The sequence below is a fragment of the Anser cygnoides genome, chromosome 2 (genome assembly GCF_040182565.1).
Source record: "Anser cygnoides isolate HZ-2024a breed goose chromosome 2, Taihu_goose_T2T_genome, whole genome shotgun sequence".
In the NCBI taxonomy this organism is placed as follows: Eukaryota; Metazoa; Chordata; class Aves; order Anseriformes; family Anatidae; genus Anser; species Anser cygnoides.
The window spans coordinates 152,107,618-152,126,992 of record NC_089874.1 but is presented as its reverse complement, the minus strand read 5'-3'; the positions used below and the strand labels follow the sequence as shown (position 1 = coordinate 152,126,992).

Sequence of the window (19,375 nt, the reverse complement as noted above, 5' to 3'; positions counted from 1 at the left end):
AATAACTTATATAACTATATAAAAGTATGTAGTCAGTAATGAGTCTCAGTTTCAGGTTGCTCTTCCTTAGATGTATACCCATGATTTTTCTCTCCTCCACAACAATATTTACCCCTACCACAAAGACAGTTAACCACGCACTGGGTTCAAGGGAAAATTATAAAAAAAAAAAAAAAAGTGCTTAAACATATATGTAAATCTAAGCACACTGGTATTTCCTGATAAATCAGAACCTAATTAAAGCTCATTATCCAGAGATACACAAGAAAAATCTACAGATACAAAATTTTATTTAAATTAACTGAGGGTGTGTATTTGGCTCAGGACTGTTTATCCTTGAATTTAAAAAGAGTGACTACAAATAATATTAAGGAATAGAAAAAGTAGTCAATCTTTTAAAAATTGTCACAAATTTTGAAAACACTTGTATAAATTCTGTGAACTTTGTATAGCCTTAAAGGGGCATCATTTAGTTACCATGAATAATGATATCTGAAAATATTAGTACCTTACCCTAAAGTTTACATGCATCATGAATGTGTTTATATTTAATTTCAAGAGGGTATCAAAAGTGATAATGGTTAGAAAAATATATACATTTTGTCTCTTCTAGAAAAAAACTTGGTCATTTGAAGTAACTGACAGATAAAATAATAAAAAATCCCCTCCACAGATTTTTTTTCCACAATCCAACATAAAATGTAGGCTTATATACAGCTTATGCAATCTGTCATTTTCAAAACATATAGCCAAAGTTTTAAGTACAGAAGAACATAATGTTGCTGCTCTCTAAACTCTTGGCTGCACCAATGCATGATTGTTTAGGCAAGCCAAAATAGGAAAGCCACAGGGTGATACACAAAGCAATCGTAAGAAAGGTAAGGAAAAAATGGAAGAACGCAAGAGCAAAAGAAAGCATACTGGTTAAGGTAACATCGAGAGGAATATTGACCAACAGTGGAATACATGGACTCTCAAGTAACATGCAGCAATTTCTACAGGAAGAAAAAAATATATTCCAAGTATTAAAAGGACACTTTCATGGTACTTCACAATTTTTAGAAGTAATATTAACGATTACTGTCTACTGGAAACAGCCTGGACTGAAGTTTCAGTGGACACAGTTTGTTACTGTGCTTCAGTTAGTGGCAAACACACCAAGCAAGACAAAACAAAACCTTGAAGTTTTTAAAAGGAAGTGAGATGGGAAGAAAGTTTCAAAAAACATGTGCTTTCAGTACCTGGGTGCAATGCAGTAGCCAACATGACCGTGGTTTGATTAGTACTTGGTTAAAGTAATTCTGGTGTAAAGAATGATTTCCGAAGAGCAATGTGGCATTTGCAACAGTGACTGACATTAAAGATACAGTGACATTTCAAAAGCTGAAATTCCTTAGTGTCCTTTTAAGTGTCAGCATACTAGCATCTTAGCTGCAAATGAAAAAGAACAGAGGCAAAGCCTAATGAAATAACCCAAATCAAGAATTTTCTTACAGTATTTCACAGAAATGAAGAAATATTTTATGGAACTATTGAACAGAAAAAAGCATGAAGGATAATAGCAGCATATGGTTTACAGTTTTCATTTTTCAGTTTATTAATATTAGTGGTGCAGTCTGCAATGGATAAAGCGAGGGGTGAAATTCTGACAAAACTGGCAATTGTCTACCATATGTCAACACTTAATTATAGTTCTTGTAAACAGCTAACTCCTCTTTGAATTTTAATTGCAAAGGAAAGAATATTTACATATAATATATATGTATATAACCACAAAACCAAAATTAAGTCAAATCCTGATCAAGGAAATTGCATTTTGAAGAAAACATAATATTAAATAGTACATGTCCAAAGATTTTAAAGGCATCGTGATCTTCATGTTTTCTTCTTCCAGTCATTTCCCCTTAATAGATTAGGGATTTCATTTCAGAGTAAATAAGTGGAAATATTATAGAGCAACTCCTGTAAAGTACAGCTCCACTATTGAAAAATGCTCGAGGTGTGGTAATCCAGGACTCTGACTTAAAGCAGAAATAAACAGCATATAGCGCCACAGCAAAGAAGTGGCCAATCAGTACCATTGGCTTAGGAGATAACCTGTATAAAAACAGAGAGATAAAACATGTAAATAAACAGAACAAAAAATCATCGTCGAATTTTCAATTTACAAATTGAGCCGTCTCCTTAAGATTACGCACAATCTTCTGATGTAGGCAGCTGTGATCCTGATGTGATCCCAACTAAAAGTAAGTAAATAAGTAAGTCTGATCATCTTGGAGCTGCTACACGCCCTGTATTCCCTTCCAGAGGTTAGCCAATACACAGACGTGAAGAGAAAGCAAGGGTGTATCTGTCTTTAGCAGCTCCCAGGAGGCTATACAGGCTCTGCCAGTTTTAGCTCTCATTCCAAAACGGGATAAATATAAATGCACACATTTTCACATGTTCAAAGGAGAACGATTTATTGTGCATTCACCAGTTTGAGGGGTCATTCAAAAACACCTTGATAGTTACCTGTTTCCCTGTTCCTTTTGCTCACTGAGGGAGACCTCACCTGTCACTACTCTCAACTTGTCAAGCATGAAACACCTCCACCAGCTCCTCACTCAACCTTCCATGCCACCTATATAAACTTCTCTCTAGCTTTCAGAGGCAATTTTAAGAAAGCTAAAAAAGGCAGAGAAGACGTGGCTTCTAATAAAGCTCCAAACTTTAGTATGACCCTGAAAACATTGGCTCGTGTTGACCATTCCCCCCACGCAAAGTTGACTGACTGGGAGCAAAGCAAATTCTAACAGAAGCTCACAATGCTTGATCTGGCTGACATAAACTATTATCAGTGCACTGAACTTACACAGACAGCAATCCAACAGGTCCCGAGACACATTCTCCACCAAGTCTGAAGTAATGGAAACAGGCTTTCTTCAGCTGATGCAAGGAATCTATAAAACGAATTAAAATGACTCAACAAATACAGTCAACGGATACCGAAAACTTTTTCAGCAAATGCAACAGGGATATAAAATCCACAATTGCGACACTTTGGTAGCTGTTGCTCTGTTAAATTCAGTTGGATTTGGACATGGTTTTATTTAAGTAAAGGTTAATCTTATGGAATATCTACATGTTTCTGAATACTGACACAAGAACAAGTGATTTCAGATATTTTGTCTTTTGTTATCGATATAAACACAAACACATACTCATATGCTGATATACATACACATTCCCTCCCCAGACATACTTATTTACCAAATTTGAATTAATCAGAAGTTATCTTTAAAATATATTTACCGTCTGTGGCAGCAAAAAGTTCATAAAGTGCTTGGGCAAGAACATTCACTACAAAAGAATGAGACTTTTTTCTTGACCAGTAAAATGATTTTTTTGCCTGCAAAAGGAAAAAATACATTTATATCAGGCAATACAGAACAGCATTGAAGTGATTTCTAAGTAGGTGATATGAGTCATAGCCATGTGAAAACACAGAGTGGATTTAGAGATACACTAGGTATGTTCCGAGCTAGGTCATTAAGGGACTTTGGATATTTGTTAAACCAGTTATGTGGCTCCTCTGACACTGAATATAGAAAAAACAGGGCAGTTTCAGGGTATGCTTCATCTCATCCTATGGTAGTTGGCTGGAGTAATTCAGGCAGTGAAAGGATAACACTTGCTTAGTTCTCCCTGTTGGCTGAGAATAAATAGAAAACAACTGAAAGTCTGAGGTGATCAGCTGAGATATGGGTATTTGCATTTGGTCAGGTAAGTGCTGTATTGTCCTGACATTCCTTTTAAATGTTTCTCACTTCAAAACAAACAAACAAACAAAACAAAACAAAAACATAAAACTTTTTTGAATAATTTATTTGTGGTCTATAATTATTCTGGCTGTCATTTAGCCAAGTCAATATGCCTGCCCTGATCAAAAATGGTAAACAAATAAATCAGAAATCTTATCATCCACTGATCGGATTTTTGGGGTCTAAATCTTAGCGATGGTGCAGATTTCTGGGCAAGAAGAATGTCTTCTAACTCTCTACTGTGAGACTAATGTGGCAGGCAAGAGGCTGGTGGAGCGTCAAAAGGCACCTTGACAAACTAGGTGTACATGCTCATTATTCTCTAAGTACACTCATGCAAGGTAATGGTGCAAACCCACCCAAACCCATCCCATTTGAGCTCACTCTACATTAAGAAAAACACTACCAATGCAGGAACATCAGGTACTGCGCTAGCAAAGCACGATGACTAGACACAGCACAGTCTCCTGAAGCAAAACGAGACTGATCAGTAAGCTGTCTTGTATCTGCCTCACAGCCATAGCACTCAGTAATCATAGCTGTTACTGATGCATGCCTAACGCATGATTTGTATGAATTATGAAGAGCTGTGACTCACTGATAACTTACACGTCCCTCTGATGCATAAAACTTAAGTGTGTGTCACCTTAAGTGGAACAAAAGTTGCCTAAACTAAGTCCAAAAGAAAGCTTCACCTTAAGAACATCAGAATCTTCATAAAGGTCTGGAATATCCTGGAGCAAGCTTCTCCATATTTTGACATCGTTTAAAACAACACTCATTCCTCCACCAGTCAGAGGGTGTCTTATATTATATGCATCTCCCAAAAGAAGAACTCCTAAGTAGAAGAAAAAGATTAATGGGCTACTGCACAATCACTGTATAATCTTAGAACTCAAACCCTCTGTTACCAAGCTTATTGAGAATTCAGTCCCGTCAGAAAATAAGATGAATAACTAGGAACTGAGAAAAAATAAATATAAAGGGGAAAAAAGAGATGTCCTTACTTTAACAGATTTAAAAACTTAAAGTTCAAAATACTTTCCCCCATATGTATGCATATGTGTATATCGAAGAATACACATACATAGAGTTCAAGGTAATTTCTTTCTTTTTTTAAAACCAAGTTTTCCTTAAAAAGACCAAACTTACATAAGCATGAGCAACTGAGTTATTTAAAGTTAAAAAATGAAGCAGACATTGATTTAAAGTTTTGTGTATAAATAAACATTCTAGTTAAATTGTGCCAAATGCATACATTTTTGCCAAATGCATACATTTTGCCAAATGCAAACCATTATCTTTTTCATAAAAGGATGAAATATTTGTACTGAGCAAAAAGCATACATCTATGAAAACACGGCCTTAAGTCCCAGAAGTTTATAATGCCATCCTCTCACCCCCTTTGTTTCACAATACACACCTTTTTTGTTAACAGCTGAAGGAGGCAAGAAGCTTGCTGGCATAGTCCTTAAACGATCATTCTGAACTGCTGCTAAAAATGGTTCCTTCAGGTGATCTGCAATAGCCATTTTTTTCAGTTACAATACTTAGGTAGAATCTTAAATAATTTGCACACAACTCATTTTAACCTCTTGTCAGAGATGTAATCCTTCCAAACTTCTAAACTCATGGAGGTCAACTGAACAAACTGCTACTTGAAGTAAAATCTAAGTGTGAACATTTACTGAAACAGTAACTGTACATGTGGAAAAAAAAAAAACAAATACATGGTTCAATGGATTGAAGGAAGCGTGCCTCTAATTGGCAGACTCTAATTGGGACAATCATGAAAGGATTTCATAAAAGCTTTCTAAACTTACCAGGTAGTTGTGGATGAATGTTCTCAATCATATATTCTTTTAAGTTTTTTGGCATTTTCCCTCGAATATCAACAAGGACTCGAGTCTCAGTTGAAGAAATCTGATAGATTAGTACTGGACTAGTTTTAGCTAAAACAAGTTCAGCATAATTAGCTTTAAACTGTGATGCGTCCTTAAAAAGAAAAAGGGGGAGAAGGATTGAAATCAGTTAATGAAAGGATGCTAAACTTGAGATACACAAAACCATTTTCTGACATACTTCAAAATAAAATCCCATATCAATATTAAGTTCATATTATTTTTTTTCTTTAAATGAACAATAAAAGTGTTCTTAAGGGGAAAGTTCTGAACTTCCGTGTAGTTACAATTCTTTTGGCAACACATTTTAATATTCACTAAAATACATGTTATACATGTCATTTGAAAATCTCACTAGTATTTAAAACATGCTGTTGGAAAGCTGTAATGTAATCAGTGTAGTAGCTTTTCATAAGATCATTTTTACCTCTATGACGAAAGCCATAGGAGGGAAAGAAATACACTAATCTGTAGACGACTACAGTCCTCATGCTTAACCAAGTTTCCAAAAGTAGAGAAAGAGAAGGCAGTTATGCAGCAATAATTATAGGGATAAGGACCCCAAAGGTGCTGAAGCTTCTCCTCCAACTCAGACTTCTGAGTCCAGTGGAAGTTCTGTAGTTTTGGTTCATTCTCCCTTGATTATTTTTTATTGTTAATCCAACGGTTAACACAGCAGCCTTGGAGGGCAACACAGTCAGCCATTGAGCTACCAACCTGAATTCACACTTTTTCCACTTACATTTATAGATCCTGAAAGTTTATATGTACCCGGTTACAAGGTACCCCATTTTTAGGCAGAAGCACAGTTTGGGTATTTTTCTGGGATATAAAACACAGGTGGTTTGACCCACAGCTGCTAGGATATCTAAAACTCAAGGTCTTTGCTCCCTGAACAAGTGTCTAAACAATAACAATACCGCAGAAAAAAAGAGTGTATCACTATCTTCAGTATAGATATTTTAACATAAACTAGTCAAAACACCCATATCCAGAGTAACAACTTCACAAAGTAGGTTCCAGCAGTGCCTACCTCTAATCCACAGATTAGAGCCAGTGCACGCATAGCAAAGGCTTATGTGAGATACTGCAACATTTTTTTGCCTTCAGTATTTTCCATAATCTGATCCAGTGCTCAGTGTAAAGTAGCTATGTTGAAACCTAATCCAGTTGTTTAACCCTCTCTTGCTCAACTACAGATTAGTTAGATTATTAATTAATTAATTAGATTTCTGGCTTTAAGAGCAGAGTTTGGTGTTAATCCAACTTTTAACCACAATATTCATGTAAAAAAAAATATGGCTCACAGTTATTTAAATGTTTTGAAAATCTGACCTATACTTGTACCAAATATGCTAAATCTGACACAGCAAGTTCAGCTATCCCAGAGATGGGACAGCTCAATATACATCAATAATTTAAGAGTTAAAAAACAGAGATGCAAATTTCCAAGCACTTCTCAAAGTGACACAGAAACTGATAGAATAGTTGAAGAAATATTTAAAAGCACTGTTCTAACTAATTCTGTTGAAAAACATTTAATATTAGAATTCAGGATAATCCTTACAACAAAGTGTCAATAGTTGCTTTAACAAAGAGTGCTTAAGTCTTTCATAGAAATATTCTCTACCTATGTAAACCTCTGTAACTCTGCAATTACATTTGATTAAAGTATTTCTTGCATAAATCTCCTTTCACAGACTTCTGAACACCTCTTTCATTTTACAAAGCTCTACTATAAACTCCCCTTCCATACGAGCTCATATTAATGGGTTCTATAGGTACCTATACATTTGGATGGAAAAAATAATCAAACAACAAAACAAAACAAAACAAACACCACCAAACAAACAGGCCAAAGAGGTATTGGAAAGAAAGCGTGTGAACATTTCCCAAGGACAAATAGACAGCCGGTGGAGACCAGCAATCCTGTTGATCCAGAGGAGCTAATAATACATTATTATACACGCAGGAATATGTACAGCCGGGGCACTCTCCAAACACCACTCAGAAGCTCCTGGGTTATCACTACAACCCTCTGCTCCTGAGTGCAAAGCCAGGTTTGGCCTCCTAAGCACTGCCCCAGCCAAGCAACTTTGAATATGAGAGCCAGGTACACGAGTGAATAACTCCACGTGCTGTGCATGAATAGTTATCTGCCATTAATAACTGCAGATTGGGTCTGTTGATAACAACAGATTAACAAAAAAAAGGTGTTCCAAGAAATGCTTATTGTGACCTGTGTACCCCCAAAACACATGCTTGGCCCCCTTTTAGGGTAAAATCAATTTCCGAACCACATACACTAAATGGTGGTTTTTGGTACCACCTCGCAATGATCTTTCCAAGAACGCCTGGATGCTGCATGGCCTTTGTAAAACTCTGAGATTCTTCTCATTTCTCAGTTCACAACAAAGTTAATAAAAGATAATTCAGTGAAATCCAGACCCGCACTAAGAAGAGGTAGCATACTGGCTTGTATGCAGTAATACACAAAAGTTACCTTCAAAATGCAACCAACAAAATGGGATGAAACAGTAACGTTGCTGGAGACCAAGTTTTTTCTAAATTTGGAGAAAAGTCCATCCGCCACAACAGTAAGAGGTGCATGAAGTTCCTGCAGCATAACAGAAAGACAGGATATTTTCAATTTTGTTTCAGAACAACGGGAAACAACTCTCAAGCCCTCCTTATCAATTGCCCATTAGATGGTCTTCAAAACAATAAGCATGTAAGAGGTCCACAGACGACACTTATAAAATACTTCTGCTTTCCTCATCTTGATATTAAACTATTTATTCTGAAATTTAGCCCAACAATATTCTTCAGCTTTTTTAGACATGCAATCGCATAATACAGTTATGGGGATTGTGTCAGAACTCCAATAAAATAGACAAGAAAATAGAATAATTGCTTGATTCAGCCTAAAATGCTCTTCAGGAAAAAAAAAATTAATGAAAGAACCACTCATATGCAACTAAACAAAAACAAACCAAAGTGTAATAAACCCAAATACAGTCAACATGCCCAGGTCTTCATTAAAAGAACAAGCAGTGGACTCTGAACAGTTCCTAGTACACTTAGGAACTATAAACAGAAATACTGTATATAGAGAAAATACAAAATAAAAACTGAGTAAACAGATTAGGTTCTGCCTGAACGCATGCACAAGTTCCTAATGTTTAATATATACACTGTTCCCTAACATAAACGAATTATTCTGATTATTAAAATATATTTTTAAGCATTTTATTGTGATGGTAACATTGTAACACCAGAACGGGAAAGCTTTTACAGGTAGATGTTTCTTTCCTCTATGTACAGAGTTCTCATTGCCATTTGCAGTTAAATCACTGAATATACATCACTGATATACAGATTTATAATGAGCCTTAGTTCTTTGTCTTCACACATTTGGCATGAGCAGAAAAAAAAATTTGCCTTTTAAGCTTCCAGCTTGTAATCTACAACCCAAAAAAAAAAAAAATCATGCCATGCTTCATTATTACTATTGGACAGAAGCGTCTGGTGAGGCACTGTGGTGGTTTTACCCAGTTGGGCAGTCGAGCTCCACCACAAGCGCTCTCTTTCTCCCCCTCCTCAAAGGGAAAGGGGGAGAAAATACAAAGGAAAGGGCTCAAGGGTTGAGATAAGGCCAGGGAGATCACACAACAGTCGTCATCACGGGCAAACAGACTCACAGTAGAGAGATTATAAAATTTATTACCTATCACTAACAGACTAGAACAGCAAGAAATTGAAAACAACTGAAAACACCATCCACCCTCTCCTACCTCCTCCCCCCAAGCAGCACAGAGGAACAGGGAATGGTGGCTGCGGTCAGTCCCTGACACTTCACCTCCGCTGCTCCTTCACGGTCCCTCTCTGCCCCTGCTCCGTGGGGTCCCTCCCACGGGATGCCGTCCTGCCCGAACTGAGCCTGCGGGGGCTGCCCACAGGCAGCAGCTCTTCAGGAACTGCTCCCACACGGCTCCGTCCCACGGGGTCCATCCCCCAGGAGCAAACTGCTCCAGCACGGGTCCCCCACGGGCGGCAGCTCCCCCCAGCCCCCCTGCTCCTGCGTGGGCTCCTCTCCACGGGCTGCAGCTCCGGCCCGGGGCCTGCTCCTGCGGGGGCTCTCCATGGGCCGCAGCCTCCTCCAGGCCACATCCACCTGCTCCACCGGGGGCTCCTCCACGGGCTGCAGCGTGGAGATCTGCTCCGTGTGGGACCCGTGGGCTGCAGGGGGACAGCCTGCTCCACCAGGGGCCTCTCCACAGGCCGCAGGGGAACTGCTGCTGCGTGCCTGGAGCACCTCCTGCCCTCCTGCTGCACTCACCTTGGGGGTGCAGGGCTGCTTCTCACATTTTCTCACCCCTCTCTCCCAGCTCCTATGGTACAGCAGGTTTTTTCTTTCCCTTTCTTAAACCTGCTCGCACAGAGGTGCAAACAACATCGCTCATTGGCTTGGTTCTGGATAGCAGTGGGCCCCTTCGGAGCCGGCTGAAACTGGCCCTTATCTAACACGGGGCAGCTGCTGGATTCTTCTCACAGAGGCCACCCCTGCAGCCTCCTGCTAACCAAACCCTTGCCACTTAAGCCCCATGCAGGCACCATGTGAATTCTACATCTACATGGAATGAGTTCCTCTATGAGCAGTTCTCTCCTGCACAGCAGTGGGACTCAGTCACTTGTGTGACATGATCTTTACATCTTTTTCTGTGTGAACTTGGAGAAAATGAGAGGAGAGTAGAGCTGAGTAAATATATACATAATATATATTTTAAAATATATTTATATCCCTGAATAATATACATGTTTCTAGTCTTTGAGCTTACAGAAGTGAGTTTAGAAACAGTCGAAGAGACAGAGCTAACATAACCTCTTTCCTATGGATAATTGCAAGCTCTAATTATTCCTGCAATTAGAGCAAGGTCTCCTGCCCATATGGATTCCCTGTTGTTTAATGAGCTGAATACTCATACTACTGTTTTTCCACAGTCAACATACTAAGACCTTTCCTCTGTTTAATTGCCTCTTTTTGATAAATTTTATAACTTGACTTTTATCATGCTGGCTGAATTAAACCTCATGTAACAGAACAAAAACCTCAAAGGTAACGTGATGGAGACTGGGGATGTGGAGAATAGAAAAGCACAGACATACAACATACATAATCCTCCTTTCCTTATGAGAGCAGGCTAAGGGACAGAAACAGGCTCTCCCCCACCTGCCCTGTAAGAAGTTCCCCAGCTGTAAAAATTAACAGATGGTGTAAGAAATTTCTGATAAAAAATTCTTCCGTGTTTCCTACATTTCTATAATCAAAGGCTATACAGGACAGCAAATAATGTAACTCTTTCCAGCCACGGAACATCAACGTTCAAAGCAAAATGTGAATTTGCTTATCCCCATTGTACAGACGGGAAACTCAAGGCTCTAAGAACAACATCCATGCTCTCAGAAATATTATCAGCTAAAACACTGGTCACCCTACCACTGGTCAAATAGGTCATATTTAAAATTACAACAATAAAATCCATAAATGTGTAAAACTTAAAAAATCTCCAAGCAAAACATTCACTATTTCTCCCCGTGACAAAAAAAGTCTTCTGTATTTCTGGATGATTGAGCCAATTGGATGTGGAAAAAACAAACAAACAAACAAAGCCACACAAAAACAGAACTGCAAAACCTCCCCACCTCCGAACTCCCCATCTTTCCAATATGCATGTGTGATTCAATGGCTTACTATACCACGGTGGACTTGCTACTGTTCTATTATTCATTTCACAGGACCTTAAAGACAGGCAGACCAAGGAATGGGACTTGAACTCCCCTTTCCTCCAGCTACCTCACCAAGGACGGTGTTTCTCCTCAGCTGTCTTACAGCTTCATACTTAGAGCACTCCGCCATACAGTGGGCTGAGATGCCTTTTGCCCAAGTAGGCTCAAAATCTGCTCTCCCACCTCTTGGACAAGTAATTTTAAAATGGTCTCCTACATATGGTTTTATATCACCATTTCCATTTTCATTTCTAAATGATCTAAAGATGAGAGATTTCATTAGAAGTGCTTAGAACCAGATCTGCCAACTACTCAGAAGCTTTCTGAATCATGTACGCAGGGCAGCAGAACACAGGAGATTCCTGCCTCCCCCATCAGAGCACACTTAGTACATAACTTTAGGCAGCAAAGGAATTTTAAAGCCATCAAATGGGAAATTTTCAAATTTGGCTTTTCTAGAGAATAGGCAGTATATCCAGAACTTCAGAACGTATGCTCTACCTAGACTGGTCTCTCCTAAACTTTTTATTATATTTTCACAGCATTTAGCCAACAGTTTAGCATTAGCTGGGGCAAAGAACAATCACATGCAATTGAAATAGGCCAGAATTCTCTTTCTGTGATTCAGTGACTGGATATAGCTATATTCTGACTTTTAGACACCTCAGTCAATGGCGGAGGTATACGTGGAAATGCAGACCACTGTATACAGACAAAGCATGAATCTTAATACATTGCTTTTTCCATTAGTAACTTTCAAAAGATTTTAAGCTCCAGACATACAAGTATGAAAGAAAAAACAAACTGAATTCTCCGGAGACACTGATATCAGAAGCTGTACAAGAAGTTATAAAAAGAATTCCCATGTGCCAAGACTGCATCCACTAGAAAGCAATCTTCCTTTATTAAAGCTTTCACCTCCTCGGTAATTGCAGTTTCTCTGCACCACTGATCTGAAATAGCAGTGTTTCTAAAATGCTATATACATGTAATTCTACTCCCACAGTAGTTAAACAAAGTTGAAAACAGAAAACTGTCTCACCTTAGTATCTCCAGTTTCTTTGTCCTTGTACTGAACACCCACAACACAGTCATCTTCTTCAAGCAGTTGTAACACAGTCCCTTCAATGAATTTTGCACTGGAGTAAAATAGAGGAGTTAGAACAGAAGGAAAGAGGATTAAGGATGCATTTCAAGGCACTAGGCACAGAAGAAAAACCTGATTTTCACTAATCTTGTCTCTGCCAACACATTTTGTTTAAATATTATGAAGATGTGTCCTTGACCACTATTCCAAAGCCATTCTAAGTGTCAAAAAGTGCTTGTCATTAATTTCAGTTCGACACGGCCATTTGGCTTGACATTTGAGGATATTCTAAAACCATAATGCTCAACGTAAACACCCTACCACTTAGCAGAATCCCCAGTTTTGCCTTAGGTGTTCCATGGCCATGTGAGAGACACAGGGAGGAGTCCGACACCTAATAACAGTCAGAAATCTGCCAGCTGAGTCATCTCTGCTGAACGGTGGGAAATGCTGACACTCCAAGTGCAACCTAACTCCAAGTAGAAGAGAAGAGCAAGAGCCAAAGCAGCACTGAAATAATTAACAGGAACCTAATTTTAAAATTGAGATTATTTGGGACTATTCTTTGTGAGTTCTGTAAACTACCTAACCTGTTTAGGACAGAAATGTAAAGATCTGATAATGCTTATGATCAGAGTTTGAACGGAGCATCCCTTGCATTATACCTCCCAACCAGGGCTATTTGGGTTTCACAAACTAGGTTTCTGCCCACTTAAATCCCTTGCTGGGTCTGAGCTGTTAGACCTGATCCCAGCAGTTCAGGCCAGCTCGAAATGGACACTCTCTCTACTTCACAAATATTTTCGTACCCAGATGGAACACAACTTCAAGAAATAAGATGAAGACCCATACGAGAATACGACAACTTGATATTTTAGGCTCTCAAAGGAAACATGAGTGATTGAATTAATGTCTTTGCTACAGCTGGCCACCACAGAAATTTCAGAGCAGATCCCCCACATCCCAGCTGAGTGCCCTAATCCACATGCCAGTTGCGCCAAAATTTCTTAGCCAAGCTTGGGCTTCATAAGCAGTTCAAGTTCCTGGGTGTTCCCAGAGATCACCTATCAGGTTAAATCTCACAAGTCAGATGTGGAAGTGACCAGCTTAACCTTTCCAGGCAACAAACAGGTGGGCTTTATCAAAATACGAATGGTCATGCATAAGCACACTAACAGGAACTTCAACAGCAAGGGAATGCAGCAACCTGTTAGTTAACAGCAGGTGAATCAGTTCTGTGGATCCTACTAGCTTTTATATTTCTTCTATAGCTGTTATTTCATTTATTGAAGTGCTTACTTCCTTTTCTGATTCTAATCCACTAAAAAATAATTAACTAACGATGCCTTACCTATTTTCCCCGTAGAATCAATTTTACTCATGTGAAATTAATTCATATTTCTTAATACAGATAAAGAGAATATAGAATCATAGAATTATTTTTATAGTGGGCTGGAATCAGAAAAGGAAACACTTAAGTAAATAACAACTATAAAAAAATATAAAAATATATATTAATCAGTAGTCGTTATTCCCTGTATTTTCATAAGTAACAAGATGAAAAACAAAGCGTCACAGCACTATTAAGAGTATTTGATCTCCGCTGAGCCTTGATTTAACATGCAATTTTCTGTACTATAATGAAAATGGAAAGCAAACATATTCAAAATGAACATTAAAGAACAAAATGAACATTAAAGAAAGTGTGGAAGAAGGGATAAAGATTGAATTTGTGACTCAAACATAATCTTTTAAGCAGAAATTTATAAAAACTTATGTACAGCTCCTGGAGTTTCCCACAAATTCAACAAACAGATGTCCAAATTTCAATGAACTTGAAGCCTTAACAAGAAAAGTTAATAATTCATATCATATAAAAGCTACGATAAGAGAAAGTAATTTCCAGTTCAGAATAAAGACATGTAAAGTAAAAATAAGATAATGCCTTGTGTATTTCCCTGGTAAGCAGTATTTATGGAAAAAAACAAAACACAATACCCAATAGAAACAGCATCCAGAATCTATTCTGTTTTAAGAAAAGTTACCTTCTATCTCTTTTATAGAAGGAAGTGATCAGTTAAAGTGGAAATACCAAACACTACTTTTTACTTCATTGTGAAGAGGATGCATCTTCAAGATTCTAAAATGCAGAAGTTACCGGCAGTAGCTCCTTCCAGGTATTTAGTGCTCCTTTCTAGCTATTTTGCTTGACTTCTTGTTAGCAGAAAAAGCAGAACATGCAAATGCAAAATAAGTTTGATTTCTTGAATCATAAACAACACCTCTGGAGGAAATGATACGAGGTGTATCATACATTTCTTTACCAAAGACCTTGTATGCATCGCTCCCTGAGAAGAGGTCGCTGCTTCTGGTAAAATATCAAACGCAAGAATCGGTAGAAGAGAATCAACTTTTAGCCCTGGACTGTTCTCTCACATGGACAGGCCACCATCTTGCCTCATATTTGAGGCCTATATTCCCATAAATTTAAAGATTAACTTATCCCAAAGGTGAATGTATGAAGTATACTCCATTCATGTATAGATCTACAGAAAACAGAAAGAGTAACTACAACTGTCACTTTGTCTCAGTCTCATCCACTGGAGCCCTCTGTGTTGGGCCAGAATGAAATGGTCAGGGAACCTCACTGACCCTGGGAACAGTGCTACAGCATCTCAGGATCCAGCCTATGACATTCACTATCACAATGAGACTCACTTGGGCTCTGCCATAGCTGCCTTTCGGAGACCCATGATGAACTTGCCATGATGGAAAGACCTTCCGCTCACTACACGGCCATCTTCAGATGTTGGATAAGGAATTTCAACCTCCGATTTGGTCTCTATGTCATGAATTATGTAGCCATTTACTGTTTGCGCATCAATACCTTCTACTGTATCTGCAAAATAAAAGCCAGTAGAAGAGTTTTAAAAAGCCTTTTAAAAGCTTAATAATGTATTGAAAGTTTTTATTTACGTAAAGTCCAATTTTCTTAATCAAAACATAAACATTGAAGAAAGAATATTTTAAAATGCTTTTAATTCCATTAATTTTAATTCAAATATACATCACCGATAATCTATTTCTTCATCTTCCCTGTAGGCATGCTTTTTCTAAAAACATTATTGAGTGTAGTAACTGTTGTGTAATAGAGAAAGGTACGGTTTGAAATGCACTCACCTTCAAGACCCAAGTCTCTAAGCGCGTTAAAGCCTCCAGGTTGCAACAATTCTCCAACTATCCTGTCGGGTTCTTTCAGATCTCTCTCAATTACAGTCACTTTTCTTCCATCCCTTGAGAGCACTGTGGCCAAGGAAGAACCAAGGACACCCGAACCCACAATGATAATTTCTGGATCGTACTGCGGTGATAAGGCTGTATTTGTAGCAGTCTCTGTCAGATGAATGTCTGAGAAGTTTACTTCTATTTTACCCTGCAGAAAAGAAAGACAAAGTTACATGTGCTGATAATATCTGTATCAAAACCTTTCCAGAGGGCTGACCTTGGACTAGTTCTACTTTCATCCAGCAGACTGAGAGCATTTGTGGTTGGACAGCAGCTTCCTGTTTAAGTTTTGTTTAAAATGAAATCAGTCGTACTCTACAATGCAACAAAAACAAATCCTAGAATCGTTTGGTTGGAAGGGACCTTAAAAATCACGTAGCTGCAACTCCCCTGCCATAGGCAGGGACAGGTTGCTCAAATCAAGCAGGGAAAACAAAACAAACAAATCAAGACTCTTTATCAGGGACTGTAGGGTTAGGACAAGGGGAAATGGCTTTAAACTAAAAAGGGTAGATTTAAATTAGGTATATGGAAGAAATTCTAGACTCCAAGGATGGTGAGGCACTGGCACAGGCAGCCCAGAGAAGCTGTGGATGCCCCATCCCTGGAGGTGTTCAAGGCCAGGCTGGATGGGGCTTTGGGCAACCTGGGCTGGTGGGAGGTGTCCCTGCCCCTGGCAGGGGGGCTGGAACTGGGTGGTCTTTAAGGTCCCTTCCAACCCAAACCATTCTACGATTCTAAGATACCTGCTTAAAACTGCCATCCTGATCAAAGAGGAACCATTAACATAGCCATGGTCTCAGATATACTCAAAGTCAAGTTCCTACAAAAGGCAGTAAAACAAGGCTGCCCCATCCTCTTGATCTATAAAGTAATATTCCAATGCCTTTGTATCAGTGAGTTCCTACTACACGGTGAACATTGCACTTAGCCATTTAAAAAGTTACCATATCCACTGGAAAATGTATTTCTCTAATTTTAGCGTAAGTGAACCCATGTGTCAAAAAAAAAACACATGAATGGAAATACTCAGCATGGAAAAATGTCAGGAGAAATGGCTATGTGGGAAACGTTATCAAGAACTGGTCCTACAATGAAAGCTCATCAAACAGTCAAAATACGTGCAAAATTGCTATATGCCTGCACTTAACTGCCCAGATTTGACATACCTCAGGTTACACACCAACTAACATGTACCTGGTACCTGAAGATCAACTGTGTTACAGTAAACTCCTAACAGCATTTAATCACTTAGTCTTCAAAGTGCAGAAAAGTTTCAGCACAAACGTGCAAGTTGTTTCTCCAGCGGCTAGAATAAAGCCTGGGGTGCAATCCACTCTTACAAATGCCTCAGCACTACATTGCTGACAACAGTAAAAATACGATTACATCAGTGAAATGAACGGCCAGAACAACACAGGCACCAGGATTTCTAGGGGCATTGTGTCACGTTTATATCTACCACTCAGCAAGGGAGTGCAAAAATAACAGTATGAATTTGAGCAATGCAAGAAATGGGGGTAAAGGCAGGCTTTTACCAGCAAAATCAAATAAAATCCAGAACCTACCAAAAAATTCATAGGGCATGCATCCAAAAAGTTTCAAGTGCTTTTGTGCAAGGGGTCAGTGCTCAGATATAAAATAACCAGAAGGACTGGGGCAGGTAGCCAAGCAGTGCTGACCCGCAGAGGTACTGCATATGCATGTCCACTTCGTGCTCTTAGATTGCAGCACCGCTGCCAAACTCCAGCTCTGCCCAGCGCTCACAGCAAGCCTCGTGCTGGGCACAGCTCACCAGACTGGCTACTTGAGCTTGGGCTCTGTAATACTGTGCAGGCACTATTTTATCAGGAACTCCCAAATAAGTGCATCTGCAGCTCTCCAGACCAATTTGCTGTATGCAGAAATATTAGGATGATGACCGCAGAACCACAGAAAGGCCGAGGCTAGAAGGGATGGATCTCTGGGGACTATCTGCCCAAGCAGGGACGCCCAGAGCAGGGTGCCCAGGTCCACGTCCAGGCAATTTTTGAAGATCTCCAAGGAGGGAGACTGCACAGCCTCTCTGAGCAACCCGTGCCAGCGCTTGGTCCGTACAGAAGTGCTTCCTGGTGTGCAGATGAAACCTCCCGTGTTCACGTTGTGCCTGTTGCCTCTTGTCCTGGCACTGGGCACCACTGAGAAGAGCCTGGCCCCGTCCTCTCTGCACCTTCAGAAATGTGCACACGTCGATGGCAGTCCCTTGGTGAACGCCCCCTGCTCGCAGCCCTTCCTCACACGAGATGCTTCTCTCCAGTCCCCACAACAGACTGGCAACGGAATACATCTTTCTGCTCGTACAAAAATCCCTTACTACGACATTTTCCTTGAGCAGTCACACGTCGCTTGACTTCACAAAACCCCTATAAACGACTTTCGCTGTTCGCTTGGCCCCCCGGAAACCAACACCAAGCACGACCCACCGGTCACCCAGGACGTAAAGACAAACCCTCCCCAACCTTCACGGCCCTCACCGGGGCACAGCCAGAAGGCACAAGGGGAGGCCACCCCCACCCCACGTGCCGCCACCTCCCGACCCCGTTTACCTTTCGGGATTTGGGTGCCTCGACCCGCCGAGCCCCCGCGCTGGGTTTGGCCCAGAAGAAGCCAACGAGCGGCAGCGCCGAGAGGACGTCGGAGAGCATCCCCGGGTGGCTCTTCTGCCGCTGCTGCCTGGGCCCCCTGAAGTGGTACCTGTAGGACAGCAGCAAGCCCAGGGAGAAGAAGACGAAGGCGGAGAGCAGCAGCTCCTTGTTGGCGTAGCTCAGCAGGTCCCCGCACTTCTTGTACACGTAGATGAACGAGGCGATGCCCAGGAAAGTCCACATCGTGCCGCGCCGGCCGCCGCTCCCGGCAGCTTCCCTTAGAGCGTTAACGCGGGCTGATGCTCCCCAAATCAGTTTCTTTTTTTCTTTTTTTTTTAAGGAAGATATTAATTAGAGAAACGGAGCCAGGGCTTGCGGCGCGATGGAAGGGGGGGATGGCAGCGAGCCCAGCCCCTGCTCCAAAGGGGAACCTATAAAAACCGCCCTCAGACGTCTTCTTAAAATCCCCAAGGACCTGTACAGCACCTGCGGTGCATTCAAAAAATAATAATAATTAAAAAATAATAAAAAATGAAATGATATATATAAAAAAAACCAACGCCTGCAGCACCTGGGCTGCCACAAGGGATGCTCACGAAGCTCAAGGCTTCTCTCTATGATGATTCCCTTCCCTACCCTGGCTGTGGGGCCGCCCCTCTGCTGTGCCCAGCCTGCCCCTATCCCCTATCCCCCCCTTATCCCCTGTCCCCTTGTCCCCTATCCCCTGTCCCTTGTCCCCTGTCCCTGTCCCCTGCCCCGGTCCCAGCCCGGGGGGGGGGGGGGGGATTAGGGGTGGGAGGGGGGAGCGGGCTGGCGTCCAGGGGGCGGGGCTATGCTAATGAGCCCCTGGCCCCGCCTCCCCCTCGGCACCGCGCGCCCCGTGCCCCA

The 19,375-nt window shown here is 40.5% G+C and overlaps 1 protein-coding gene across 1 annotated transcript; it reads right to left on the bottom strand.

The window, feature by feature from the left end:
• Positions 1-269: 269 nt before the first annotated feature.
• Positions 270-19,185, bottom strand: SQLE (squalene epoxidase). Its single transcript, XM_013185051.3, has 11 exons — positions 18,449-19,185; positions 15,759-16,011; positions 15,297-15,477; positions 12,534-12,630; positions 8,208-8,321; positions 5,627-5,798; positions 5,227-5,322; positions 4,499-4,641; positions 3,295-3,391; positions 2,855-2,942; positions 270-2,097 (listed from the first exon to the last, which is right to left on the bottom strand). Exons 1-11 carry the CDS (start codon positions 18,728-18,730, stop codon positions 1,905-1,907), a joined length of 1,716 nt encoding a protein of 571 aa, XP_013040505.1. The 5' UTR covers positions 18,731-19,185; the 3' UTR covers positions 270-1,904.
• Between the last annotated feature and the right edge of the window lie 190 nt (positions 19,186-19,375).